The 23,426-nt window shown below is 37.4% G+C and overlaps 1 protein-coding gene across 1 annotated transcript in view; it reads left to right on the top strand.

Moving 5' to 3' along the window:
- MAP2K6 (mitogen-activated protein kinase kinase 6) overlaps window positions 1-19,040 on the top strand; it is a 137,967-nt gene extending 118,927 nt beyond the window's left edge. Inside the window, exons 11-12 of the mRNA XM_036756240.1 lie at window positions 10,346-10,391; window positions 18,750-19,040. Coding sequence (XP_036612135.1) covers window positions 10,346-10,391; window positions 18,750-18,827 — 124 coding nt within the window. The 3' untranslated portion in view covers window positions 18,828-19,040. The remainder of the gene's footprint in view (window positions 1-10,345; window positions 10,392-18,749) is intronic.
- Window positions 19,041-23,426: the final 4,386 nt, after the last annotated feature.

The raw sequence follows: 23,426 nt of genomic DNA, 5'->3' as shown, positions 1-23,426 counted from the left end.
AGTACTTATATGTGGTACAATTTGGTGCATATAAATATTGTTTTTTGTTATATATGGAGCTTTCAAATATAGTTTCCCTATTTGTTTCTTTTGATAGCATGTATTTTGTACTGTTGTCTTACCTGAAATATTCTTGATATTTTGGATTCTGATAAGGAACAATAAATCTTATTCCACTTCCAGCTTTAAGTTTGTGTGTTTCTCTGTATGTTGCATATGTTTCCTTTATGTAGAAATGTTTTTTGCACCCATTCTGCAACTGCATTCTATTTTATAGGTTAGTTTAATCCATTAATATTTAAGGTTATTATCATTAAGTTTATCTTTCTTCCATCTATTCCTGTTATTATAACTTACTAAAATCATCATAAGGTACCATGTAGCTAAATTTGCTAAAAATAATCTAACTCCAATATCTCCCTAAACCATAGTCACCTCCATTTCCTTGCCTATCTCATGTACAGATCTCTAGGTTCTACTTTTATTGACATAACGTTGTTTATTTTTCCCTTGCCCAGTTCAGATTAAGAGTATGATTCAGGACTCCCCTTTCCCCCTTCAAAACACTTTCATCTGTATGAATTCATTTTCTGTCCTTCCCTCTCCCTCTCCCTTCCTAATTTTCCCCGAATTTTACTTCTGTTTTATCTCTGTAAATGATGTTGTCTCCTCAAACTCATATCCTTTGTTTTCTCAATGACCCTCTCTCAACATTGGACTTCAGTGTCGTACCAAAGTTTCTTCTTACAACATGTAAACATTAACTCTTCATTAAATCTTCATTTCATGCTCTTTGGACCTACCTTGTTCAAATTCTCCTTGTTCCCATCTTGGTTTTGCATGCTAGAGGTCCTGCCCAAGTCTCATTTCTTCAAGAGCAATGACTAAAAGTCTTTGATCCTATTGAAGATTCATCTTTTATCATGAAGTATAGCATGTTCAGCTTTAGTGGCTATGTTGTTTTGGGGGTACAAGGAGATTTCTTTTACTTTTCAGTAAGACACACTATAGCCTTTTTCTTTTTCTTTAATGATGAATAATACTGTGTGATTTGAACTAGTGCTTTTTGATATATGAATTTGCTTTTTCTCGAATGCTTGCAAGATTCTCTCTTTGGTATTGAAGTTCTGGAACTTGGTGACTACATTTCTGGGTGAGTTAATTGTGGGTTTCTTCTCAGATTGCAGCCTATGAATTATTTTGTTTGGTCTACACTTTCCCCTCTATTCCCAATATTTCTGGGCAATTTCTGGGCAATTTTCTGGAATATGGTATTTGGACTCTTTATTTTTAAAATCATTAAAAAAACAACTTTTTTCTCCCTGTTAGGCCAGCAATTCTGAGATAATCATTGCATAGCTCTGGCTTTAAGTTCAGTTTCTTACATTTTGAACAGATCATATTCCAGTTCTTCTATTGTTGCTGTCTTATGATTTTGCTCCATTTTTATTCATTACATACTTGTGTTCTTTCTACCATTCTTATTTTCAGAGTCTAATGCTTAAGATTTTTTATGTCTGTTCTTAGCAGTTGCTTCTCTTGTTTGTCTTTAAAACTAGGTCCTGATTATTACAAATAATAAATCCTATGAAGTAGTCACATGTGTTTAAATTAGTATTGTTTGAAGTTATAATTGTGTAGAATATGGTAATTGATTCCAGCCCAATGGAAATATGCAATGTGAGTTTGAATAATGCCACCAGTTTCTGGGTGGCATTAACATTCACCCTAATTGGTACTTAGTATAATTTACATTCAAATATTTTCTTTAATTTTTTTATTGAAATTCCAAACTCTGGAGACTCTAACAGTTACTAATTCTTTTTTGGGGATTCTAATTTTTTTTTACTATAGTATTTTGCTTTTTAGCTTGAGAATTTTCCTTTATTTTCTTTTGCTCTATTATATTTGCTAATTTTTGGGGTTTCCCCCTGTTTGTCTCCTCATCTTCACTTATTTTTACGTGAGTTTCCTCCTCTTCCCTTTTATTTCTTTCCTCTTCCTCTTTGGGTAATTTTTCTTTTTTTTTCCTTTCTCCTATATTTCTAGCTGTTTTGAGGTAAAGGAAGGGATCTGGTCTTAGCTTGCTGGAAGGTCCAGGTATATTGTCACTGGGAGTCTTTACAAAATAACATTTGTTGGATTGCTTTTGATGTGGATTGTGGCAAGCTATCATCTCGATAATGTCTTGGCTGCTTAGAATTGTTACTAGTGGCAAAAGTATACAAAGGTTATTTATAGTATGTAATATAGTGACTTTACTTGTCATCTTGCAAAAGAGAATTGGAACATAGCATAAGTAAAGAAATAGTGAATGTGTGTGATAGAAGATTCCTAGAGTGATGCTGAGGTGATGCTGTTGTTTCTGAACTTAAGGGAATAATTAGCAGCAGTAAGTTGGGGAGTAGAGCACAAAATATTGTTTAAAGTTAGAAAGTCTTCAGGTACTGCCTCCTCCTGAATCCCATTCATTGAGTCTTTGAAAGAAATGTGCTGAATATAACTTTTTTGAAGTGTGATAAAGTGAAATTAGACTCTAAAATGAGGCTTCTATGACTATGATTTTACTTTCAGGACCCATTTGGATACTTGGTAATTACTGTTAGCAAGTGAGGCTTGTCTTAGTGAATTTCTCTTGACTGAGGATGAAGAACAGCTAGAACCTTGAGCTCTGTCCATTTAAACTCCCCTTACCTTGGTTTCCCCAATTGTAAAATTAGGACATTGGACTAATCTCTGTTCTACATTAGGCCTACCATAGACTAGCCCAGTGATTCAGTCTTTAGATTAGAATGTAGTTAACTATAAAATCCAACCAAAAATTACCTTACCAACAACAAAGGCTATGAAAGACAAAATGTCTAATGGTTAACAGGATGCTACTCTCCTCTGTCTCCGTATTCGCCATGGCATTCTGCAATGATAGATCAGAAGGGTGTTCTTGTCTGGTTATAGTTTTCCCAAAACTTCCTGAGCGCCGAGTCACCATAGGCTAGGCTTTTAATGCTTCCAGGAGAAAGGAAGCCAAAGCAATATTTCATGCTCTAATCCCCTCGGCCAACCAAATCCTGAGGACAGTCTCCCAAAGCTAGCCTTCCCTATATAAAAGCAGTGATGAGCCTACCACAATCTCTGAGATCCATTCTCACAATAAATGATTCTTTCCAGTCCTTCCTTGATTAGGCATTCTCTGTATTACACTTAGTATTTTCTCCCATTTGCATAATCTAAAGTAATAGGTGGTGTGTTCTGTTTTTTTCTTCCAAGATAAGGTGACTTCTGAATTGCGAATATGTTGGTAGTTTGGATTCTTGTACTAAGTTGCTTGAAGCTCAGGGTGGGAGAAAATTTAGCCTTTCCAGCTTGGCAAAGCCAGAAGTAGGAACTTTTGTATGGAGGACAGTCACACCCTCAATTGAAGGAAAGGCTGGTCCTTTGGAGGAATTCTGAGTTCCTAGTACACTGCCCATGACTTCACCTCAGCCTGCAGTCTAGTAGTCTAAAGTCCTCCCTTTTACAAGAAGCTTTTCCCAGTCATCTGTAGTATTAGTACCTTCTCTCTGAGATTTTCCCCAATTTATCTTGTATATACCTTGTTTGCTCATGGTTGTTTGTATGTTGTCTCCTTTGGACTATGAGGTCTTTGAGAGTAGGGGCTATTTTTTTTGTTCATTTGTTTGTTTTTACGTTAATTTGTATCCCCAGTGCTTAGTACAATATGTAATACTTGATAAATGTTGGTTGACTTGACGATTCTTCCTAACTACATACTGACTTCTGTTGTTTTTACCCTGCTATCAGGGCCCTCAAATTTGGTACCCTTGGGAAAGATACTGTTGTCCTATTCTGATTTTGGCTCTTCACGTTGATGTAGTATGAAAAACTCTGGTTTGGGAACTGAGAGGATGTGGGTTCCAATCTTACCTCTGTTATTGATTACCTTTGTGACCTTGGTCACAGTTTCCTTGAATCTCAGTTTCCTACCCTTAGGGACTAGGTGATCAGAAAGGTCCTTCTCAACCCTAAATTTATGATTGTATGAATGGTTTAAAGAAAAATCACTTTGGGCTAATAGTGACTTCTTCAGAAAATTCATTTTCTTGTCATTGTTTATTGTTCCGTACCTTAGTCAACTCCTTCACACTTCGTGTCTGTTTCACCAAAGTGGATTTTTTGTGTTTCTTGGAAACGGCCCCTAGGCATCAGAGTTTTAGAGTTTCCTAGGTCTGAGCATAACTGATTGCTAACCTTGCATACATTTTTACTCAGTCACAAAATGTTTTTTAACCTTTCCTTAAACTGCAAATTTCATAAAAATTGCAGATCTGATGCTAAAGATCGTGACCAGCCTGAGAAAAGACAATGCTAGTATTAGCATGGATAAAAAGAATCTCTTTTTAAAAACTAACTTCATCATTTATCAATCTAATTATGATTTTCTTTTTTGAGAGGCAATTTATCCTCTCAATGCCTGGGATACAGAGTTCATTCAACTTTTTTTTCCATTATAAGTCATCAACTTAAGTCCCTTAATGCCCTTTTGGAAGACTTGTGTAGAACTGAGTCTCTGGAGCACATACAAGTGAGTCCTTTTCCATTCTTCACTAAATATGTGATCTCTACTGTGAAGGTTCACATAGATCACTACCTGTCCATTCCTTCTTACTCATGTAATTCTTTTCCATATCACTTAACAAATACTCTACAGAAGGTTAATCCAATTCACTTGAGGCCTTATCTCTTTTAAAATATATTGTGGATCCCAGTACAATGCTTGGGCTGCTCATCTATTATTCTTGCCTCCTGCTCTTTGACCATCCTACCTCCTTTCCTTTCTGTACAGGTACTTAAAGGGTCTTCATACTGCAAAAGAAATTGTATTGGTTTTTTATATCTTTTGTTGACTTGGTCTTTTATGGAGATAATTTTATTTGCTATAGCATCTACTTGCTCAAAGGCTCGAGATGTGGATATTCAGACTTCTCTCCCTCATCCAGTGTTATGCTAGTGTTATTTGGAAGTGGCAACTAGGTTTGTGACTTCTGGTAACTTGTGTTTGGGGTAATGGTGTGGAATGAAGGCTGTGGAAGATGTTTCTAAATGGTAGTTGCTTTATAATCTTTGGTATTAGAGAGGCAAAGAAATGTCTCTGATAACCCTCCCATTAATGGGTTAGCTCTTTTTCTTGAATAGAAAGCTGTATTTGAGTAGAACTGGCATAGAAAATCCAGTGATGAGTAGGATAACTCAAGGATGCCTACTTCCTGTGTGTTCCAGGAAATATCAGGCTGGGAAACATGAAAAGTTTATGTAATTGACTAGGAGCTCTATTCTTTTTATTCCTGAAATTATTACAGCTATATATTGTATTCCTAGTCATGGAGAACTCCTAAGTGTAAGTATGGGCAGTGGGAGGAGCATCTTGTCCTCATCGTTGGTGGTCTATTACAACATTTGTTTCCTCTTTATTTTGTGAGAAACATTTTGCTTTTATATTTTACTGGCACTCTAGCATTGTTACACACATTACATTTATATCCAGTGCATCTCCTTGGTAGCTCTTCCTTCTTGGGTGATCAATACTGATCACTGCTAAATTGGCAGGATATTTTTGGTAGCACTTGGAATACAATGCTAAAGGAACACCAGGCTGTGGTTCAAAGCCAGATCTGGAGACCCAAAATGCCACCTCTTGTGATCTACTTCTAAGACCTGATTTTTACCAGCTTCAATGAGTTAAATGCTATTTTGTGTTTGTTTTTAAGATGGATGGTGATGATGGTAAGGGCAGGGATCATTCAGCCTTTTATTTTTGGAGCTCCATTTAATGGTTACTTTTATAATTTTTTTACAAACATAAATCTGAACCTACTCTTCCAAACTCATTTAAAAATTTTGACTTCTAAACAACTTTGTTTTTTATTTTTTACTTTTGGAATGATCATTTTTTAAAATACAGACTCCTTGGGGGTGGTGGTCTTATTAAGATTGTGGTTTCAAGGTTTGTGTCTGATCTGTGTTGGTTAATGAAGGAGTAAAGAAAACTCAAAGATTTTGCAAAAAGACCAACAAGTGAGATTTCTCAATAATGCTGGTATGGGGAGAGGGGGTTCTCTTTTCTACACAGAGTGTCAGGCCTGGAGTCAGGAAGATTCATTTTCTCGAATTCAAATGTGGCCTCAGACACTTATTTGCTCTGTGACCCTGAGCAATTCACTTAGCCCTGTTTGCCTCAGTTTCCTAATCTGTAACATGAGCTAGAGAAGGACATGGAAAACTACTCCAATATCTTTGCCAAGAAAATCCCAAATGGTGTCAGACATGACTGAACAAAAGCAACAGCAACATTAGGCCTGATACACAGAGATAGTTATCATTGAAAATCAGAATCTAAGGCTGCTAAAAGGAAAATAAAAGCCAGACTACTTTTCTGCTTCTTGGAGTCTCTTATGACATTAGAGAATTAATGAACATAAATCCAGATCTAACACATCAGATGGACTTTGATCCTATCCATCTTGTTATATTAAATTTTAGACTAGTGTATTGGAAGCCCCCACAGGTGCACATGCTTTCCAACAGTAGGTGAATGGTACTAAATGTGCTCAATCATATTCTTCATCTTGGCAGGCAGTGAGTAGAGACAGGGCATATTTATTTTGCTTATGACGAATGCATGGTTACAAAGGCGCAACATGTTTTTATTCTGCGGATGCACCAAATAGTCCTCGTTGGAATCAGCCAGGGTGAGTTCAAATAGGCAGAAATCCTCTGGTCAGCACAAAGACCAAACTAGCAATTCTTAAGGCAGCAGGAAGCCGTTTTTTAGTGTCAGCTACGGTCAGGAGCATGTGTTGTGGCATTTGGAAGAGGAATTAGAGCAGTTAACTAATTGCACGCTTGGAAATGGCAAGCCACTTGAAAACTCAAAAGTCTGAATCAATCCCAACAAGAAATTGATGTAGCTTTGAACTTGACAGTTGTTATTTTATATTGAATTTCAAGTGCTTCCCTTTAAAGATGGAAAGTTTGCTTCCTATCCCCTAACCTTATCTTGAGTACTTTGCTATTCTTAGTCCATGTTTTGAAGTCTTATAGATTTAAAAGATGAAGAATGGACTATATTAATACCCTAAAACAATGTTGGTTTGCTATATTACTGTTTTCCATATTAGTAAGGCCATGTAACATTTACAGTAAATCTTGACTTGCTAATGAGGGCTAGGAGACAGAAAATATCCGGTTGGCCAACATCCTCTATTTCCTGAATTTTTGAGCATCCCTTTACATAACATGTCTGTTGTAGTTCACGATGGCACTTCTCTTTGAGTCACTTATTGGATACTTTCCACAACGTATTAATTTCAAGGCCTGTTTAAATTTCATATGGGAAATTTCCCATAAACCAGCTACTCAGGAAGTGAGTAGATGCTTCTTAAAAAAATTCCCTCCACTGAAGGAAAATCATTAAGTTTTCCTAGTTAAACCAGAGAAGAGAGTTGCTTATTTTTGCATTGTAACTATGTAGCAAAACACATGAAATCAAATGGGACTTCGTTGTTGGAAAGATAGCATACTGTGGCACTTTTTGAGAAGTGTCGTTTGCCTGGTTTGGAGTCATAACTTAGATTATTTACCATGCAGAAAAGTCAAGAAGAGAAAAGTGTCCTCTCCTAAATAGAAAGATTTCACTCATATGGGAGAGTCTAGTGATTGATATTAGCTTGAAAGGTTTTGAAATATTCAATGTAAATAGAAACCTCATAAAACACCCAATTGAAGTTTGAATGCGGCCTTCATATTCATGATTGTATTTTTCTTCATTGACTTGGGTTCTCTCCTCCCAGCCTCTCAAGTGTGAGTAATCTACTTTGTGATGCATAAGTTTGTTAGCCTCAAGTTAGCTGATTAATGCTCTACTACAATATTAGTTGGTTGGATCATAGCTATAACATAGATACATTAGAACAATGACTCTGGGATCAAAGTGTTTCCCTGCACTTCTTCCTCTGTAGGACAGCAGGGACCTAGTCATTGAAGAAGATATATTGATCTTGAAGTGGGGATGGGAGTAGTGTTGATGATGGAAGAGGAGGAGGACAGAGATGAGGAGAAAGAGGAGGAGGAGGAGAGTTACTCAGGCAGCAATAAAACTGACTAGAAAATATTTTGGTTGCTTCATGTGTGACCCTGGGCAAGATACTTCACATTTATGAACCTCAGTTTCTTTTTCTGAAATATGAAGGGGGGGTGTTGAGTAGACTAGATTATTTCCAAGATCTCTTCTTGCTCTAGATTTAGTGATCTATGCCATCAATTTTGGGGTTCCCACGGGCCAGATTTAATCTCACAGTTTCCATTAATATTCACTGTTCTAAATTCTCTTCTATTTTGAGCTTCTTAGAGGTCTTTTAAATGACCAACATTTCTTCATAACTCCTCTTCCTCCCTTTTGGTGTTATCAGACCACTTAGGTGGTATAGGAGTCATATCCAGATTTTTAGTTTTCTTGACCCCATTGAAACATGTATTGGTTATAATTAAATTTCAATTACGTCTTGGTTACTCTGGTCTTAGCCAGACAAGATGTTTTCAATCCATACAGTGTATGGTTTTGAGAGGTAGGGAAAATGGCACTACTATTGGCTGCTCCACAAATGGTTATGTTACTTCCTTCTTTCTGCCCTGTAACTTAAACTTTTGTATCCAAACAGATTTTCTTTATTCTTTCTTCCCCCGTAGAATGTGAACTCCTTGATAGAAGAGACTAGTTTTAGAAGAGACTTTTTTTTGCCTTTGTTTCCTCAGAGCTTTATCACAGTGCCTGGTACATAATAGGTGCTTAATAAATGCTTCCTTACTGACTGACGTGTTAACTGATTATATGGGTCCCTTTAGAAAATTTTGTCTCTTTGCATTGTGTTCTTTTTAATTCTAAAACCCAATTTTGCTAAAACGTATTTAGTGTAAGTAACAGAATCTGAGTTAGAAGGGAACTCGAGAGACATCTAGTCCAACCCTTACCTGAACAAGAATGTCTTCTACTTCATACTCAACAAGTACTCATCTGGTACCTGTTTGAATTCATGCAATGAGGGGGAACCTCTCAAGGCAGCATCCCACTTTTGGGTAGTGCCCATTGTTATGGAGTGTGCCCTTATATCAAGCTTTGGTCTGTTTTTTTTTTACTTGTTTTTTGTTTTTATAATTTCTACTCATTATACCTGGTTCTACTCTATGAGCAAATCTAATTTCAATCTAATTTCTCTTCCGTATGATAGCCCTTCATATTCTTGAGGTTGACTATCACATCTTCCCCTGCTCCCAAATCTTCCCTTCTTCAGGCTATACATACCTAGTTCTTTTAGATGATTCTCTATGTCATGGTCTCCAGTTCTTTTACTATCCCATTCGCACTCTTCTGGACATGCTCCATCTTGTCAATGTTCTTCCTAAAATATGGCACCTGCTGAACACAAGGCCCCTGATATGGTCTAATTAGAGTAGAAAACAGTGGAACTATCACCACCCTCACTCTGGATACTGAGTCTCAAAGTGAAGCTAGCTTTTTCATCTCTGATATCACAACATGAACTGACTGAATTTATAGCTCTTTCATTAACTACCTTTCGCCCTTTTTTCACAGGAGTCACTATTTTGGACTGAGCAATGGATAGACGTAGCTGTGCTTGTCACAAACTAGTGCATTCCTATTCAGTTTGACTAAGAATAATTGTTTCATTATTGACTGAATATGCCTTTTACCTTGGCAATTAATCTGCCATAAATAAGTTTCATTGCCTTGGAAATTTTATGGGTTGGATTTGTTTATCACTCCGATGGATTACATTAATGACAGGCAAAAAGGAAGCATTTCTAGGAAACCAGGAAAAAGCAGAAGGAATAGTGAATAGGCTAGTTGAGATATAGTGATTTCAGAATTTTAAAATTATTCCATAGAAAATGTAAGCTTAAGACCCCATTGCCAAACTGTACTTGTTGCAAAAAGTTGTAGGTGGTGGATTGAAAGTAGATTCTAAAGGAAAGTAGATATATTTTGATTTATAATGACTGTGAATTTGAAGGGCAAACTTTTATGTCATAGGTATGGCATCTCCAAGGAAAGTATATGTATTTTCTTTCCATGAACTCATGTCCACTGTTGATTTAAAATTTGATTTAGAAGTGGAATGGAAGAGGCAAGTCAACATTGGAAACCTATGTTTTCAATATTGTTTTTCAAGTTGGTTATGTTTAGTCTTCTGCAGGTTCTGAAATCCTAGTCTAGTGAAAATGCAGATGGTTTCTTGATTTTAATGTGTTTAATTCTTCCCTTTTTTTTAAGCTTGAAGAAGAATTCCAAAGAACGGCCAACATACGCAGAACTTATGGTGAGTATTGTTAGTAGTATAAACATGTCCAAACTAACATCTATTGAAGGTTAAATGACTCGAATATAAATTATAACCAAAAATATTATTGAAATAGTGAATTCACCAAGACATGAATGCCAGTGATTGATTTTTTTTTAATGAACAGTTCAGAGGACTATGTTTTATTTCTAGTCTGAGTACTGTCTCTTGTGTAATCTTGGCAAAGATCCCTTAATTACCATTCCTGGCTACTTTTATGGGAAACTAACAAAGTTATACAGCACACAGTTATATTTGCAAAGTGCTTTGAGATCTCTGATACCCTCAGATTTAGAAGGTGCTAAGGATCCTCCATTATTATTGCAAAAGGAATTTTAGACTTTAAAAAAAAAACCCAGTTTCTTAAAGAGTGGTACAAGAGGTTCAGAAGAATGGATATGGATTGATTGTTTTGGATGAAATATCAGGCTTATTCAATGTTATTGCTAGCCTAAAACAAGTTTGTTGAGACTTCATTAGAGTCCTATTCAATGAGAATTCATAATTTACCTTTTGCACTAACTATAAATTAAAGAATTTTCTCAGCAAATTTATAAAATCTTATCACAAATGTTTAGCTTACTCAAGAAAACGGTCTTTTATAGCATTTTGGGAGTACATGCATAACCATATTTCAATCACAAAGAAACCAAGATGATTCATTTGCAACATTTGGCAGTCATTAGCTTTTGTTGCTATATACATTTAATGATAATAGAAATACATTTCTTTAAACCATATTTTATATTTAAAAATGTTCACTAATTTAGGCATGACTTTCTCGGAATTTATCTGTTAGGTTCTGTCATCTAGATACGATGAGAAAAAGTGACCTGATTTTTTGCCAATGTCCCAATTACTAAGTAAGAAATGAGATTTTTCATCTTTATCCCTTCTCCCCACACTGAAACCACCACACGTAGAGTGCTAAAGATATTATTCCTGGAGTTCTTTAACCAGATGAAGAATAAAGTTACTTGGTGATTTAAAAAAGGTGCAGATAATAATGATGATGATAGCTTATTTTCATATAGTACTTCTTACAAAGTGGGCAGCTAGTTGGTAGAGTGGTTAGAGTGCTGGGCCTGGAATCAGGAAGGCCTGAGTTCAGTTCTGTCCTCTGACACTCACTAACTGTGTGATCCTGGGCGAGTCACTTAACCCTATTTGCCTCAGTTTCCTCATCTGTAAAATGAGCTGGAGAAGGAAATGGTAAACTACTCCAGTATCTTTGCCAGGAAAACCCGAAACAGAATCACGAAGGGTTGGACATGACTAAAACTACCAAACAGCAAAACTTTACAAAGCACTTTCCCTGCAATGGCTTTGTAAGGTAAATAGTGAAAGTATCATTACCCCCATTTTACAGATGAGGGAACTGAGTCTCAGAGAGCTTAGTGTAACTAAGGTTGCACAGCCAGGAAGTGGGCCAGCTGGGATTGGAACTTAATCTCTTCATTCTAGATCCAGGAAAGTGATGGGGGAGGTGCTTGAGACTGGCAAGAAATCATGGAACACCTTTCAGTTTTTCTGGTTTAAGCTTAAGATTTAAATTCTGGCCAAAGATCTGACTCTGCTGTATCAACTGAATTGTATTCACTTCAGTTGGATGACCCCAAAAGAAAAAGAAAGAAGAATTTTTGGTAGCTTTGCGACCTGAGAAGGGATAAATGTTCTTACTCTAGCCCTGAATGACCTTAGCTTTTCTCTTTGAGTTCCTACATCATCTATTCATTTTTTCCTGGCCCTGAAGGTAGTCTGGGCCCTTGTTCCTTCAGTGTTTTAGTCTGTGCAGAATTTTTGCCATCCCCATTAATGAGGTAGCTCCCAATGCTTCTCAGAGCAGTTTTACGTTGGGGCTGAGGTCTTGCGATATGGTCCAAGAGACAGGGTGATTCTTGAAAAAAAAATTCATTCTCTATGTGGCCTTCTTTTCTTACTCTGTTTATGAGCAGTGTGATTACCCGGCTCTGTTATCCTTCATATCATGTTTTAAGTATTCAAGAACAGTTTCAATTTAACAAGTATTTAAGTGCCAAATAGGTGTGAGACTTTTAATAGGATTTAGTGCTTATTAAAAATTAATTTTGACACTAGGAGTAGGCTGTTATTTTGTACTCTGAAGTGCTATTTGAATATGATCTTGCTTTAACACCAGTTGTCAGGCAGAAGGGTCCAGTTTATTCGTATGTGTCTGCGTATATTTAAAGAGCAATGCATTTTCCTTCCAAGTGGCCTCTTATCATAAAGGTTCACTGGAGCACATTTGAGGAAAGATGTTTGGTTCCAGCTTAATACTCACTGGCAGCTGTGTTCATTTCTATTAAGCTACCTTTCCAGAATATCTTAACACTGTGGTATTTTATGGCTGACATATTAATGTTGTGAGGTCTTGTGGGTTTTTTTTTCTTATTCTTCTTATGGCTTTAGACTTTGCGGTACTGGAATGGACTTCTCTTTTAAGACCATAACTGCTCCCTGCTTTCCTGTGGACTTGAGGTTTTTAATGGAAAATCTGAGTCCGAACTCCCTGACTCTAGCATTGGGAAAACAGATGCTGAGATACTATTGTTCAAGTTAGAAGACTAGATGGGCTGAGAGGGAAGAATCCCTTTCCAGATGAAATGGAGCACGAATAGAAAGCACTGCTAACAGTTTGCCATTTCCATCTGATGCAAGGAAAATAGGGGTGTTGAGTTGGTTTGTTTTTGACTTCTAGAAGACTCCAAATTATTTGAACTCAGGAATTAACAAATAGGTCATGCTCCCTATGACCCCTAAGATAAATTATCTACACTTTCAAACTATTATCAGTTGGCATGATTCAGTAGGACTTGCGTCCAGGAGATGATGGTCAGTAATGATGGGTATTTTGGGGCTAGGTCTAACTCAGGACAATTCAATGATTCAGGCCTGGGCTTAGAATTCAGTGAAATACTTATAGGCCATAAAATGCAATAAAACAACTTTATTAATCACAAAGGATCAAAAGGATACAATCCTCAAGGTTAAAAAGGATACTCATTCAAATAACTCTCTACTCCCTTCTGCCACCACACTCACCACCAGAATCAATGCTAGGTCAGAAAGACATCCAATCACTAAGTCACCATAAGCTAGCTCTTTTACACTTTAGGGGACAGGGAAGTCAAATCAATTATTCAAGCCTCATCCCCAGGCCTTCCAAATCCCAAACATGCACCTTTTAAAGGAAAACCAGTCTATTTCATACAAAATGGTGGTGTTCTTATAATATCTCATCCCTTTGTGGTAAGGTCTCCAAATTTTGTAAGTGATCTACCACTAAAATAGTCTTAAAAGAATTTGGACTTCACAAATAACACTGGTGGGAGAGCTTAATATAAATAATAAAAAATGTAAAACAATACAATCTTCTAAAAAGTAAATTCATACAATAGAGGTAATGTAAAGCATGGCTCAGCATAAGCCTACCGGTGTGAAAATAGCCATTATGACCAATAGCAACACCAAGAATATCAGAGCTCCAGATTGATGATAGCTCCAGCACAATCACCAATCCCCACCACAAGTACATTGGCAGAGTATTTAAAAGGTTTTAAGCCTTTTAACATCTCTCCCAGGGACTAAGTTCATATTGGGATGTCTCCCACTAAACTATCCACTAAAGGTCCCAGGCCCACCAGTCAAAACCTCCTCTTTCCTGGGAATGATGGCACAGGGGGATAGTACTAAATTTGAGGCCCCTCAGAGGTTTCCCTTTTTCTGTCCAGGTTAGATGGAGAGTCTCCCTCATCTTCATTCAGGGACTCAACCACCCAGTTAGCTAAAAGATCTCCTTTCCTCTAGGCAAATTGTTGCCTGCTAAGGGTATAAAAAGACAGTTTCATCTCTATATCATTAAAAAGCAAAATTGTTTTTGTTCAGTCTTGTCTGACTCTATGACCCTATGGACCAATACTGTCTGTGGGATTTTCTTGGTAAAGATATTGGAGTGGTTTGCCATTTCCTTCTTAAGGCAAACAGAGGTTAAGTGGCTTGCCCAGGGTCACATAGCTAGTAAGTGTCTGAGGCCAGATTTGAGCTCATTTCTTCCTGACTCCAAGCTCCCACTTCTACAGACTGATTATCTTCTCGTCCACCCCATGTTTCAAAAGCCATGCTCTAGGGTCCACAAGGCAGAGTATCATAATTTTCTATCCACCTAATGTGGCAGTAGGCACAGTGCTTACTCCTTGAGTTCCTGCTTGTGTGCCTCTCTCTAATTTCAGAGCTGTACCATTATCCTGATCAGACTTCACCAGTTGATCTGCCTAGGCCTGGTATAATGGTATCAGGGAAGGTCCATTCAGGTGGGGCACTACTTAAAAGCTAGATTCTAATTGCACCTGAAGCAGCTAGATCATAGGGACTTGAGTGTCCTTGTTAGGGAGCATAATTCCAGTCTACCAAACCCATCTCTCTCTCTCTCTCTTTAAAAAAATTAACTAATTTTTAGTTTTCAACATTCGCTTCCATAAGCTTTTGAGTTTTAAATTGTCTCTGCTTTCCTCCCTTCCCCCCTCACCAAGATGGCATGCTTTGATATAGGCTCTACATGTACTTTCTTATTACACATATTTTCACATTAGTCATGTTGTAATGAAGAATTAGAACTAATGGGAGGAACCTTGAGAAAGAAAAAACAGAACAAAACAACAACAAAAAAGAAAGAGCAAATAATATGGTTCGATCTACATTCTGACTCCATAGTTCTTTCTCTGGATGTGGATAGCGTTTTCTATCATGAGCTTTTTGGGGTTGTCTTAGATCCTTGCATTGCCAAGAAGAGCTAAGTCTATCAAAGTTAGTCATCACACAATGTGGCTGTTACTGTGTACAATGTTCTCTTGGTTCTGCTCACTTCACTCAGCATCAGTTCATATTAAGTCTTTCAGGCTTTTCTGAAATCTGCTGGCTCATCATTTCTTATAGCACAGTAGTATTCCATTACATTCATATACCACAACTTGTTCAGCCATTCCCCAATTCAAACCAATCTCTTTAAAAAAAATTCACCCCTTTCCTCATTGGCCCCTATCAAGGAACTAGCTGCAGAGACAGTTCATCTTTGTGTACTCAAAACTAAAGAACTCCCCATTGCAGCTATCTAAGGAAAGACAAAACACATCAATGCTAAGTTATAAAGGCATCTGCACAGGGCAGTGAGAGTTCCTTTGAGACCTCACTAGTGTCAACTGCCCATAGACTGTGTCTTTTATGCTTCGGGGGTAGGGAAATGAAACTGATAATTCAAGCCTGAGTCCTCTAGGCCAACCAAATCCTAAGAATGGCCTCCTTTTTCCCCATTAGAGGGAAACCAGCCCAACCCATACTAAGTGGTGCTCCTACCACAACAGGTGCTACAGTGGTTAGTGTTGACAGACTACCACTAATATGTGTGTGTGTGTGTGTGTGTGTGTGTGTGTGTGTGTGTTTAACATATGATTGGCAGGACTGGGTGCGGATACATAGTTGTGTCATGGTACCTTAATTTAGAGGTTATGCACAGAGGTTTTGGTGGTGGTGGATAGAAAAACAAGGTAGGTTGTATAGCTGTGGGGTGTCATACAGCACATGTTGGGTATCTTATTGTAGTACAATACACCATATTCATGATGGTATACTCTCACGCCATTATGCTAGGTCTGTTGCATCCTGAGAATCTCCTTCATCTTGCTTCTAGCACCCCACCTCTCAAAGTCTTAATTCCAAACCATGAGCTGGTGACTTTCAGAATGCTTTCTTGTCTCTGTTATTCTTAGACCATAGCTTGCAGGAGAAGTGGGTTCCTTCCCAACCTTTAATAGCTTCAAATCCCACACAAGAGGGCGAGTCAGACTTTCTATTTTGACAGTGACTGCCCATGACTCTGACTTCCTTGGTTTCCCCTTCCCCTTGTGGTTCCTACAACACTTTTCTAGCCTGTGAATTAAAAAATAAGGTAGAGAGGAAAACACACCCAGACTGATTTTGGAAGAATTACTTCAAGGCAGTTTGTTGGATTTCATGCCCAGATCTCCTGAACAAAGAGACTGGGTGGAGGCTGGAAAGTGTAGATTTGCTTCAGGAAACAACTTTCATTTGCCCCCCATCTTAAGTACTTGGAGAAAATCTCTTAAGTGTCCAAGAAATGTGGGGAACCCCCTGCCACCCAGTAATAATAAAAATGATTGTAAATAACTTGGTCAGTGCAAGTTGATGTATGAGCGCTTTGTAATCTAGAGGGTGGCACTGTATGTCACTGAGGACCGCTATCAGGTGGCTTAGAGCCCAAGAACCAACCAACCCTGCTCCTTCTCAGCTTGACTGGAGAATGACTTCTATTGATGACTTATAGAGATTTCCAGGCTCAGAGCCAGTTGTTAACACGAACTAATCTTGTTCCTCTTTGCTTTGAGGACTAACAATACCCAGACTGATTTTGGAAGAATGACTTCAAAGCAAAGTTGTCGAGGGACCACTGAGGGACCATCTACCTTTTCTGAGTCTGGCTTTTTGTTTTGTTTTTTCTTCACCTGATCTGTGTGCTGTTTCTAAAAACTTCTTTGGGCAGGCTTTGGGTTTCCCACAAGGTGACTCACTCTACCCTTTGCTGTCAGGTTTAAAATAAGTATAATGGGAAAAACCTCCCACCAGGCTATGTGAAAGTTGAAAACTGAAATCTCAAAAGTAAGGGAAACATGAAATGACTCAACTCTGCCATGAAGCAAAAGGGTGACATTTTTAGCTCCTTAAATTGTTATTTAAAATAATAGCAGCAGACACTCAGGTTAGAGATCAGAAGTGTTTTTGATACACCTGAAGAATAATGGATTCTGGTAAAGAATAATTTCATTTGGAATGGGATAGGAACATGTTTCTTTTACACAGAGATGCAGTATTCACACTTTGAAAGTGGTGCACTTACCAGGAACATAACTGAGGGATCAGAGAATTGAAGCATTCATGTACTTGAAAGAGTCTTTAACTTTTCTTTAGAACTGTGATAAAGTTTCTTACGTGATTGTTCTTGGGGAGATGTTTTTTTCTAAGACCAGATGTTTTTCTAAGTTCTGTTCATTTGAGATATGAAATGCCTGAATATTTATTTTTTCCTTTCCAATCTCTAACTTCTAAAGTTGTTTTAATCCCAAAGACACTCAAGAATATAGGCAAAATACATTTCTTCCCGGAAGGAAGGAATAGCCCTTCTCAGGCATGAGTACAAATAATGACTCTTGTTGGGGTTTGACCAGTCTTTAACATTACGGGTAAAGTCAAAAGTTTTGCCAGTTCCAAGGCAACCTAGATTGCCTCACCATCAAGTATCAAGGGCAGCTTTATAAGTTTAATAACTTATCGAATCAGTTTTCTGCCCTCTCACCTTTTCTCTGAGTAGGTCTAGAGGGAAAGGAAGGGAAGAAGGAAACATTTATTAAATACTTACTTCTGTATGTGCCAGGCACTCTGCTAAGTGTTTTAGAAATATTTTCTCATTTGATCTTCATATCTGAGTTCAAAATCAGCCTCAGACTGTTACTAACTGTGTGACCCTGGGTATGTCATTTAACTGCTGCCTGCCTCAGTTTCTTCATCTGTAAAAGGGAGGGTGATAATAGCACCTAACTCCCAGGATTGTTGTGAGTAGAAAGTAAAATAGTATTTGTAAAATGCATTGGAAATCTTAAAGCACTATATATATATGCTATTATTATTAATAAGTTATTATTACTTATGAATGCCTACTATATTTGGACATTGTGTAGTAAGGGCAGAAATCTTCATATGGCCCTAATGGGCTCATACAATCAGCTTCCTATCGAAGTCTACATTTTTGGCTTTTTTCTTAATATTTTATAATAATAATGTATTATTATTATAATATATAAAATATATTTAATTAAATAGAAATATAATATATAAAATATAATAAAATAATATAATACATAAAATATAATAATTCATTTTTCCAATTACATATAAAGATAGTTTTCAACATTCATTTTTGTAAAATTTTGAGTTTTTTTCTCCGTTCCTCCCGTCCCCCATCTCAAGGACAGCAAGTAATCATAAGTTATACAGTTATACATGTACAATTATACATGTACAATAAGTTATACATGTACAATCATGTTAAACATATTTCCACATTAGTCATGGTGTGAAAGAAGAATCAGAATAAAAGGGAAAACCATGAGAAAGAAAAAAAAAACAAATTAAAATAGTATGCTTTGATCTGCGTTCTGACCGCACAGTTCTTTCTCTGGATGTGGTAGCAAGTCTACATTTTTGTTATCCTGCTAATATTGATGATATATATTTCTGTTTTCTCCCCAGCAACATCAGTTTTTCACTCTGCATGAATCCAAAGCAACAGATGCAGCATCTTTCGTAAAACTGATTCTTGGAGACTAAAAACCATTGGACTCAATCACTTGGCCCTCCTGTGGATTGGTGGGTTTAGGGGGTGGAGCTTCTTCACTAAAGCATCAATAGAAACTTGGCATTGAGATGCTTATTTTTTTAACCCTGCCTCTCAGAAGGTTGTTTGTTTGTTTTTGTTTATTTTTTCCCAAAGGGGTCTTGGAATCCATAGTGTATAGAATGAACTGTCTAGTCAGATGAAATATAATAAGGCTCAGACTTTACAATTTTGAAAAGGTGATTAAATATTTAATGATATGTCACAAGACTCCTTAACCTTCTCAGCCTTTTCCTGTTCCTCTCCAAGGAGAATACATTTGTCTGGGTTAATAGGTGCTATGGTAGTTATGAAGTCCTATGTAGATTTATATTTTGTTCCTCCTATTATTTTAATATTTATGTTTAAATGCTTGATTTGAATAGATTCTGTTTTATGTGAGGTAGATCTTGTGAAAGAGGAGGCTGTGATGTCAATATTTATAGGGCTTTACAGGGGAAAGGGTTAAAGAACTTTTGGGCTCTAAAAGGAACAATTTAATATGCATCTTTAAGAACTTCAATAACAATCTTTTCTTCCCAAGAGCCTATTCCAACCGCTGCTGCTGCTGCTGCCATCTTCCCAAACACCTTATCCAATACTGGGTATTCATTAACTATTCTGTGTGATGTGGTAAAGTATCCCAGTACTACTTTGTCCGACTTTGGAAGAAGTAAAATCACTTTATCATGGTTCAAAGTGGAGACACAGCTTGCTTCTCATGGCATTTATGACACTTTTAACTTGATTGTGATATATACCTACCCCCCTACAGAAGGAGGGCATATATGTATGTGTGTGTATGTGTGTGTGTGTGTGTGTGTGTGTATTTGGTTTTGGTAGGCTGTGAGTCTTGCCAAGGGTCTTCTATTTATATTATTCTATGTTCAGTAAGGATGATTACTTATCAGTGTCTTGCAGGCTAGGGGAAGGATGTTATATATCCAACCGATCAGGGAACTGGTGCCTTCTTCTGGTTCTATCTGTTCTGAAGAGTGTATGCCACAGATACTATTTCTTTCTCTTTGTGGCTAATGGAGTGTTTGCTGTTCTTCTCAACCCCTTGCCCAATGGAGGAGTCTTGCCATTAATTATTTATCTTCTTAGTGGAGAGGTTTTATCAGGAAAAATTTAGGGGCAGCTTGTGGTTTCTTGGATAAGATGAGGAGGATCAGGGAGAGAAGTTAATGCCCTTGTGTTGACTCCAAGTTTCCACAGGCTGCAAACAGGATGAAGCCTTCTGCTGACAATACACAGTCATTGGACACAGGAAACTAGTTCCATTGGAACTCTCAGGAGGGTACACAGTCTGATTCAACAAGTCTAATTCTTTCCTGTGGCTGCTTCTAGATCCAGGTTCTGTGATGATGGACTCTGTGTGGTCATAAGACCAAGGAGTACCAAAGGTTCCAGGTAAACTTCAGATCTGCTATAACATGGAAACCGCTATTGGTCTTGGAGATAATTCTCACCCAAAGCATACTTCTGAAGTATGAGGACAACTGGGGTTTTAATTAAAAGGGTTGATCACAATTTCTCACAATGCTGATCATTATGTGGGCACTAGGAGGTGATGATTTGTTTCACTATACATTTGGAAACAGAAGTACAACTAAATCTTTTTATTGTTACTGTTGTTTCTTTGATCTCGTTCACTGTTGCCTTCTAAATGCAGTAGTGTTTTTCACATGCAAGTGTCATGCTTCTTTGTGTCTGCTTCACATGAAAGAAGATCTCTGTCTCCTACTACTCTAATTGCATCTATACTGAAACTGTCACAAACATCCTTGTCTGGCTTTGGAAGAGGAGCGCTGGGCCAGTGGATATATAAACATACTCTCTTTACCTTCCTCTGTGTCTCCAAATTGAGAAGTCATTTCTGTGATACCCTGAGAAGAAGTAGGGAGAAAAAGACAAAATATCACCATCCACCTAGCTCTTCATATTTTCATTTATACTGAGGTGTGCTTATTCTGCTTAGTTTAAAACAAATCTATCAATCCTTATGGCTTTGAATAGCTTTAAATGGTTCTGCAAGCAGGGACAAGTGTATTCTTATAAAAGAGGAGGCTGAAGCATATGTCAGAAAAAATGCTTGTCTGTGTTTATTATACCTTGTATTGTTTCTATCTTGTGAAAATATGAACTATTGGGGAAAAAAAACAGAAGACATTGCCTGGAAACAGTTTTGATTGCATCTTTAGGTAAAGTGTGAAGGTTTTCTTTTTCAAAACAAACAAAAAATCCACCCAGAGTTATCCAGAAGAGGCCTGAGTCAAGCCTTTTCTCTGCAGTTCTGTCTTTACATATACTTACATATATGATAATTATATAACACATATGTGTACACATATACATGTTTGTGTGAAACATTACACATATACATGTAGTGTCCCTTATATAGAAGCACTTGATTTATGAATAATACATCCATACAAATGGGCCATGGGGGAATCCATACATGCTCTGCCCCTCTATGAAGGCAACTTCCCTTCCCCCTGAATTTAGAACATGTGGGAATGATTGACATATGAGAGGTACTTTCAACAAATACTGAATCACAGAATCCTTAAGGGGGAAGGGATCTCAAAGACCATTGAGCCCATTCCATTTCTGACCTAGAATCCTCTCTACACTGTACTCGGTAAGTGGTCATACCGTCTTTGCCTGAAGACATCCCGTGAAGGAGAGTTAACTACCTCAAGAAGCAGCCTATTCTGCTTCTGGATAGCTCTAATTGTAAGGAAGGTTTGCCTTATGCTAATACTACACTTGCCTATTTGTAACTTCTGCCCATTGCTCCTAGGTCTTCCTTTTGGGACCAGGTAGGACAAGGCTAATCACTCTTCTACATGATGACCTTTCAGATACTTAAAGACAGCTATCGTTTCTCCCTAAGTATTTTTCCTCCCATCTAAACATCCTCAATTCATTTGGTTGATGCTCATACAGCACAATCTTGAGGCCCTTCATCATCCTGAATGTCTTCTTCTGTAAACTCTCTAAGTTATCAATAGCCTTCCTAAAAATATGGCACTCACAACCGAGCACCACACTCTAGATGTGTTCTTTCAAAGGCAGAACACGGCAGTACTATCACCTCACTTGCTGTAGATACCATGATTCTCTTAATACAGTCTAAACTTTCATTGACGATCTTATGATATCTTGTGTCGTATTCTTGATTCCTCTATTGAAGTTAGAACCAACTAAGCCTCCCCCTTGGTCTTTTTCTAACTGTTGTCTAGCCAAATTTCCCCATCTTCTACTTGTAATGTTGATGTTTTTGAACTCGTTTGATTTTATTTTTATTTCTATTAAATTGCATATTATTCATTTTGGACTAATGTCCTAACTGGTCAAGATCTTTTAATATCTTGACTCTGTCCTACAATGTATTGGCTATTTCTCTTAGTTTTTATGTCATCTACAAATTTGTTATGCCTTCTAAACCTTTGTCAGGTCATTGGTAAAAATGTTAAGACACCTTGGACTTAGCATAGCTATCTTGGACAGTTCACTCACACCTCCTTCCAAATGGAAGTCAAACCATTAATGACTCAGTCTAGCCATTTAAGCAGTGTGGAACCCGTGCCACTGTAATATAGTCTAACCCTAGACCATATCACTCTATTTTTGTCACAAGAAGAGCATGCGATACTTTGACAAATAGTTTCAATCAACCAATCAGTAAACATTTATTAAGTATCTAGTATGTGCCAGGCACTGTGCTAAGTTCTGGGGATATAAAAAGGGGCAAAATATAGTCCCTCCCCTCAATGCACTTACAATCTAATGCGGGAGACATCTGGGTAAACTCCACCTATTGTATTCCCTGAATCTACCAGTATGGTAATCCTGTTAAAAGAGGAAATGAGATTAGTCTCTTATGACTTGTTCTTGAGGAGAACATTATACCTACCTCCTTTTAAAGATTCACTCCCTTTATTAATATTTCTAGCATCTTGTCAGGAGTGAAAGTGTGATAATCTGACAATGGTTTGTAGATTCAATTCTCTTCTCTTTTATCAAAATCAGGACACTATATGTCTCCTTTAGGTTCCTGACCTTTAAATGATCACTGCCAGTGGTTTGCCAATTACATCTGCTAGCTGAATGAATGAATGAATGACTCAAACAATAGAATCTTTTATTAAGCACTAACTATGTGTGAGACACTGTGCTAATGCACCGGGAGTACATATAAAAAATTAGACAGTCTCTAGGATGTATTTCATTGGGCATCACTTCATTTATTTTGGGTATCAATTTTCTATTATTCCTTTTGGTTTTGTCCTTTCTAGTCCAAAGTTCATTCTCTTTGGCAAAGAAAACAGAAACAAAATGAGAGTTGAGCAACTTTACTTTCTCTCCATAATTAGTTTTCATTATCTATTCTCCTTGAGAAGCAGCCTAGCTCTTCTTTCATCTCCTCCCCTTCCCCCAGGATAGCTACTCTACTCCTTTTTTTTTAAATTATTCTGAACTTTTAAGGTGCCATTTCTAATCCAGATGCATAGAATCAAGAAGTGACTAATAGTCAACATATTTTC

The sequence above is a fragment of the Trichosurus vulpecula genome, chromosome 4 (genome assembly GCF_011100635.1).
Source record: "Trichosurus vulpecula isolate mTriVul1 chromosome 4, mTriVul1.pri, whole genome shotgun sequence".
In the NCBI taxonomy this organism is placed as follows: domain Eukaryota; kingdom Metazoa; phylum Chordata; class Mammalia; order Diprotodontia; family Phalangeridae; genus Trichosurus; species Trichosurus vulpecula.
Note: the sequence above shows the minus strand (reverse complement) of the source record. Positions and strands in the feature narration are given on the sequence as shown.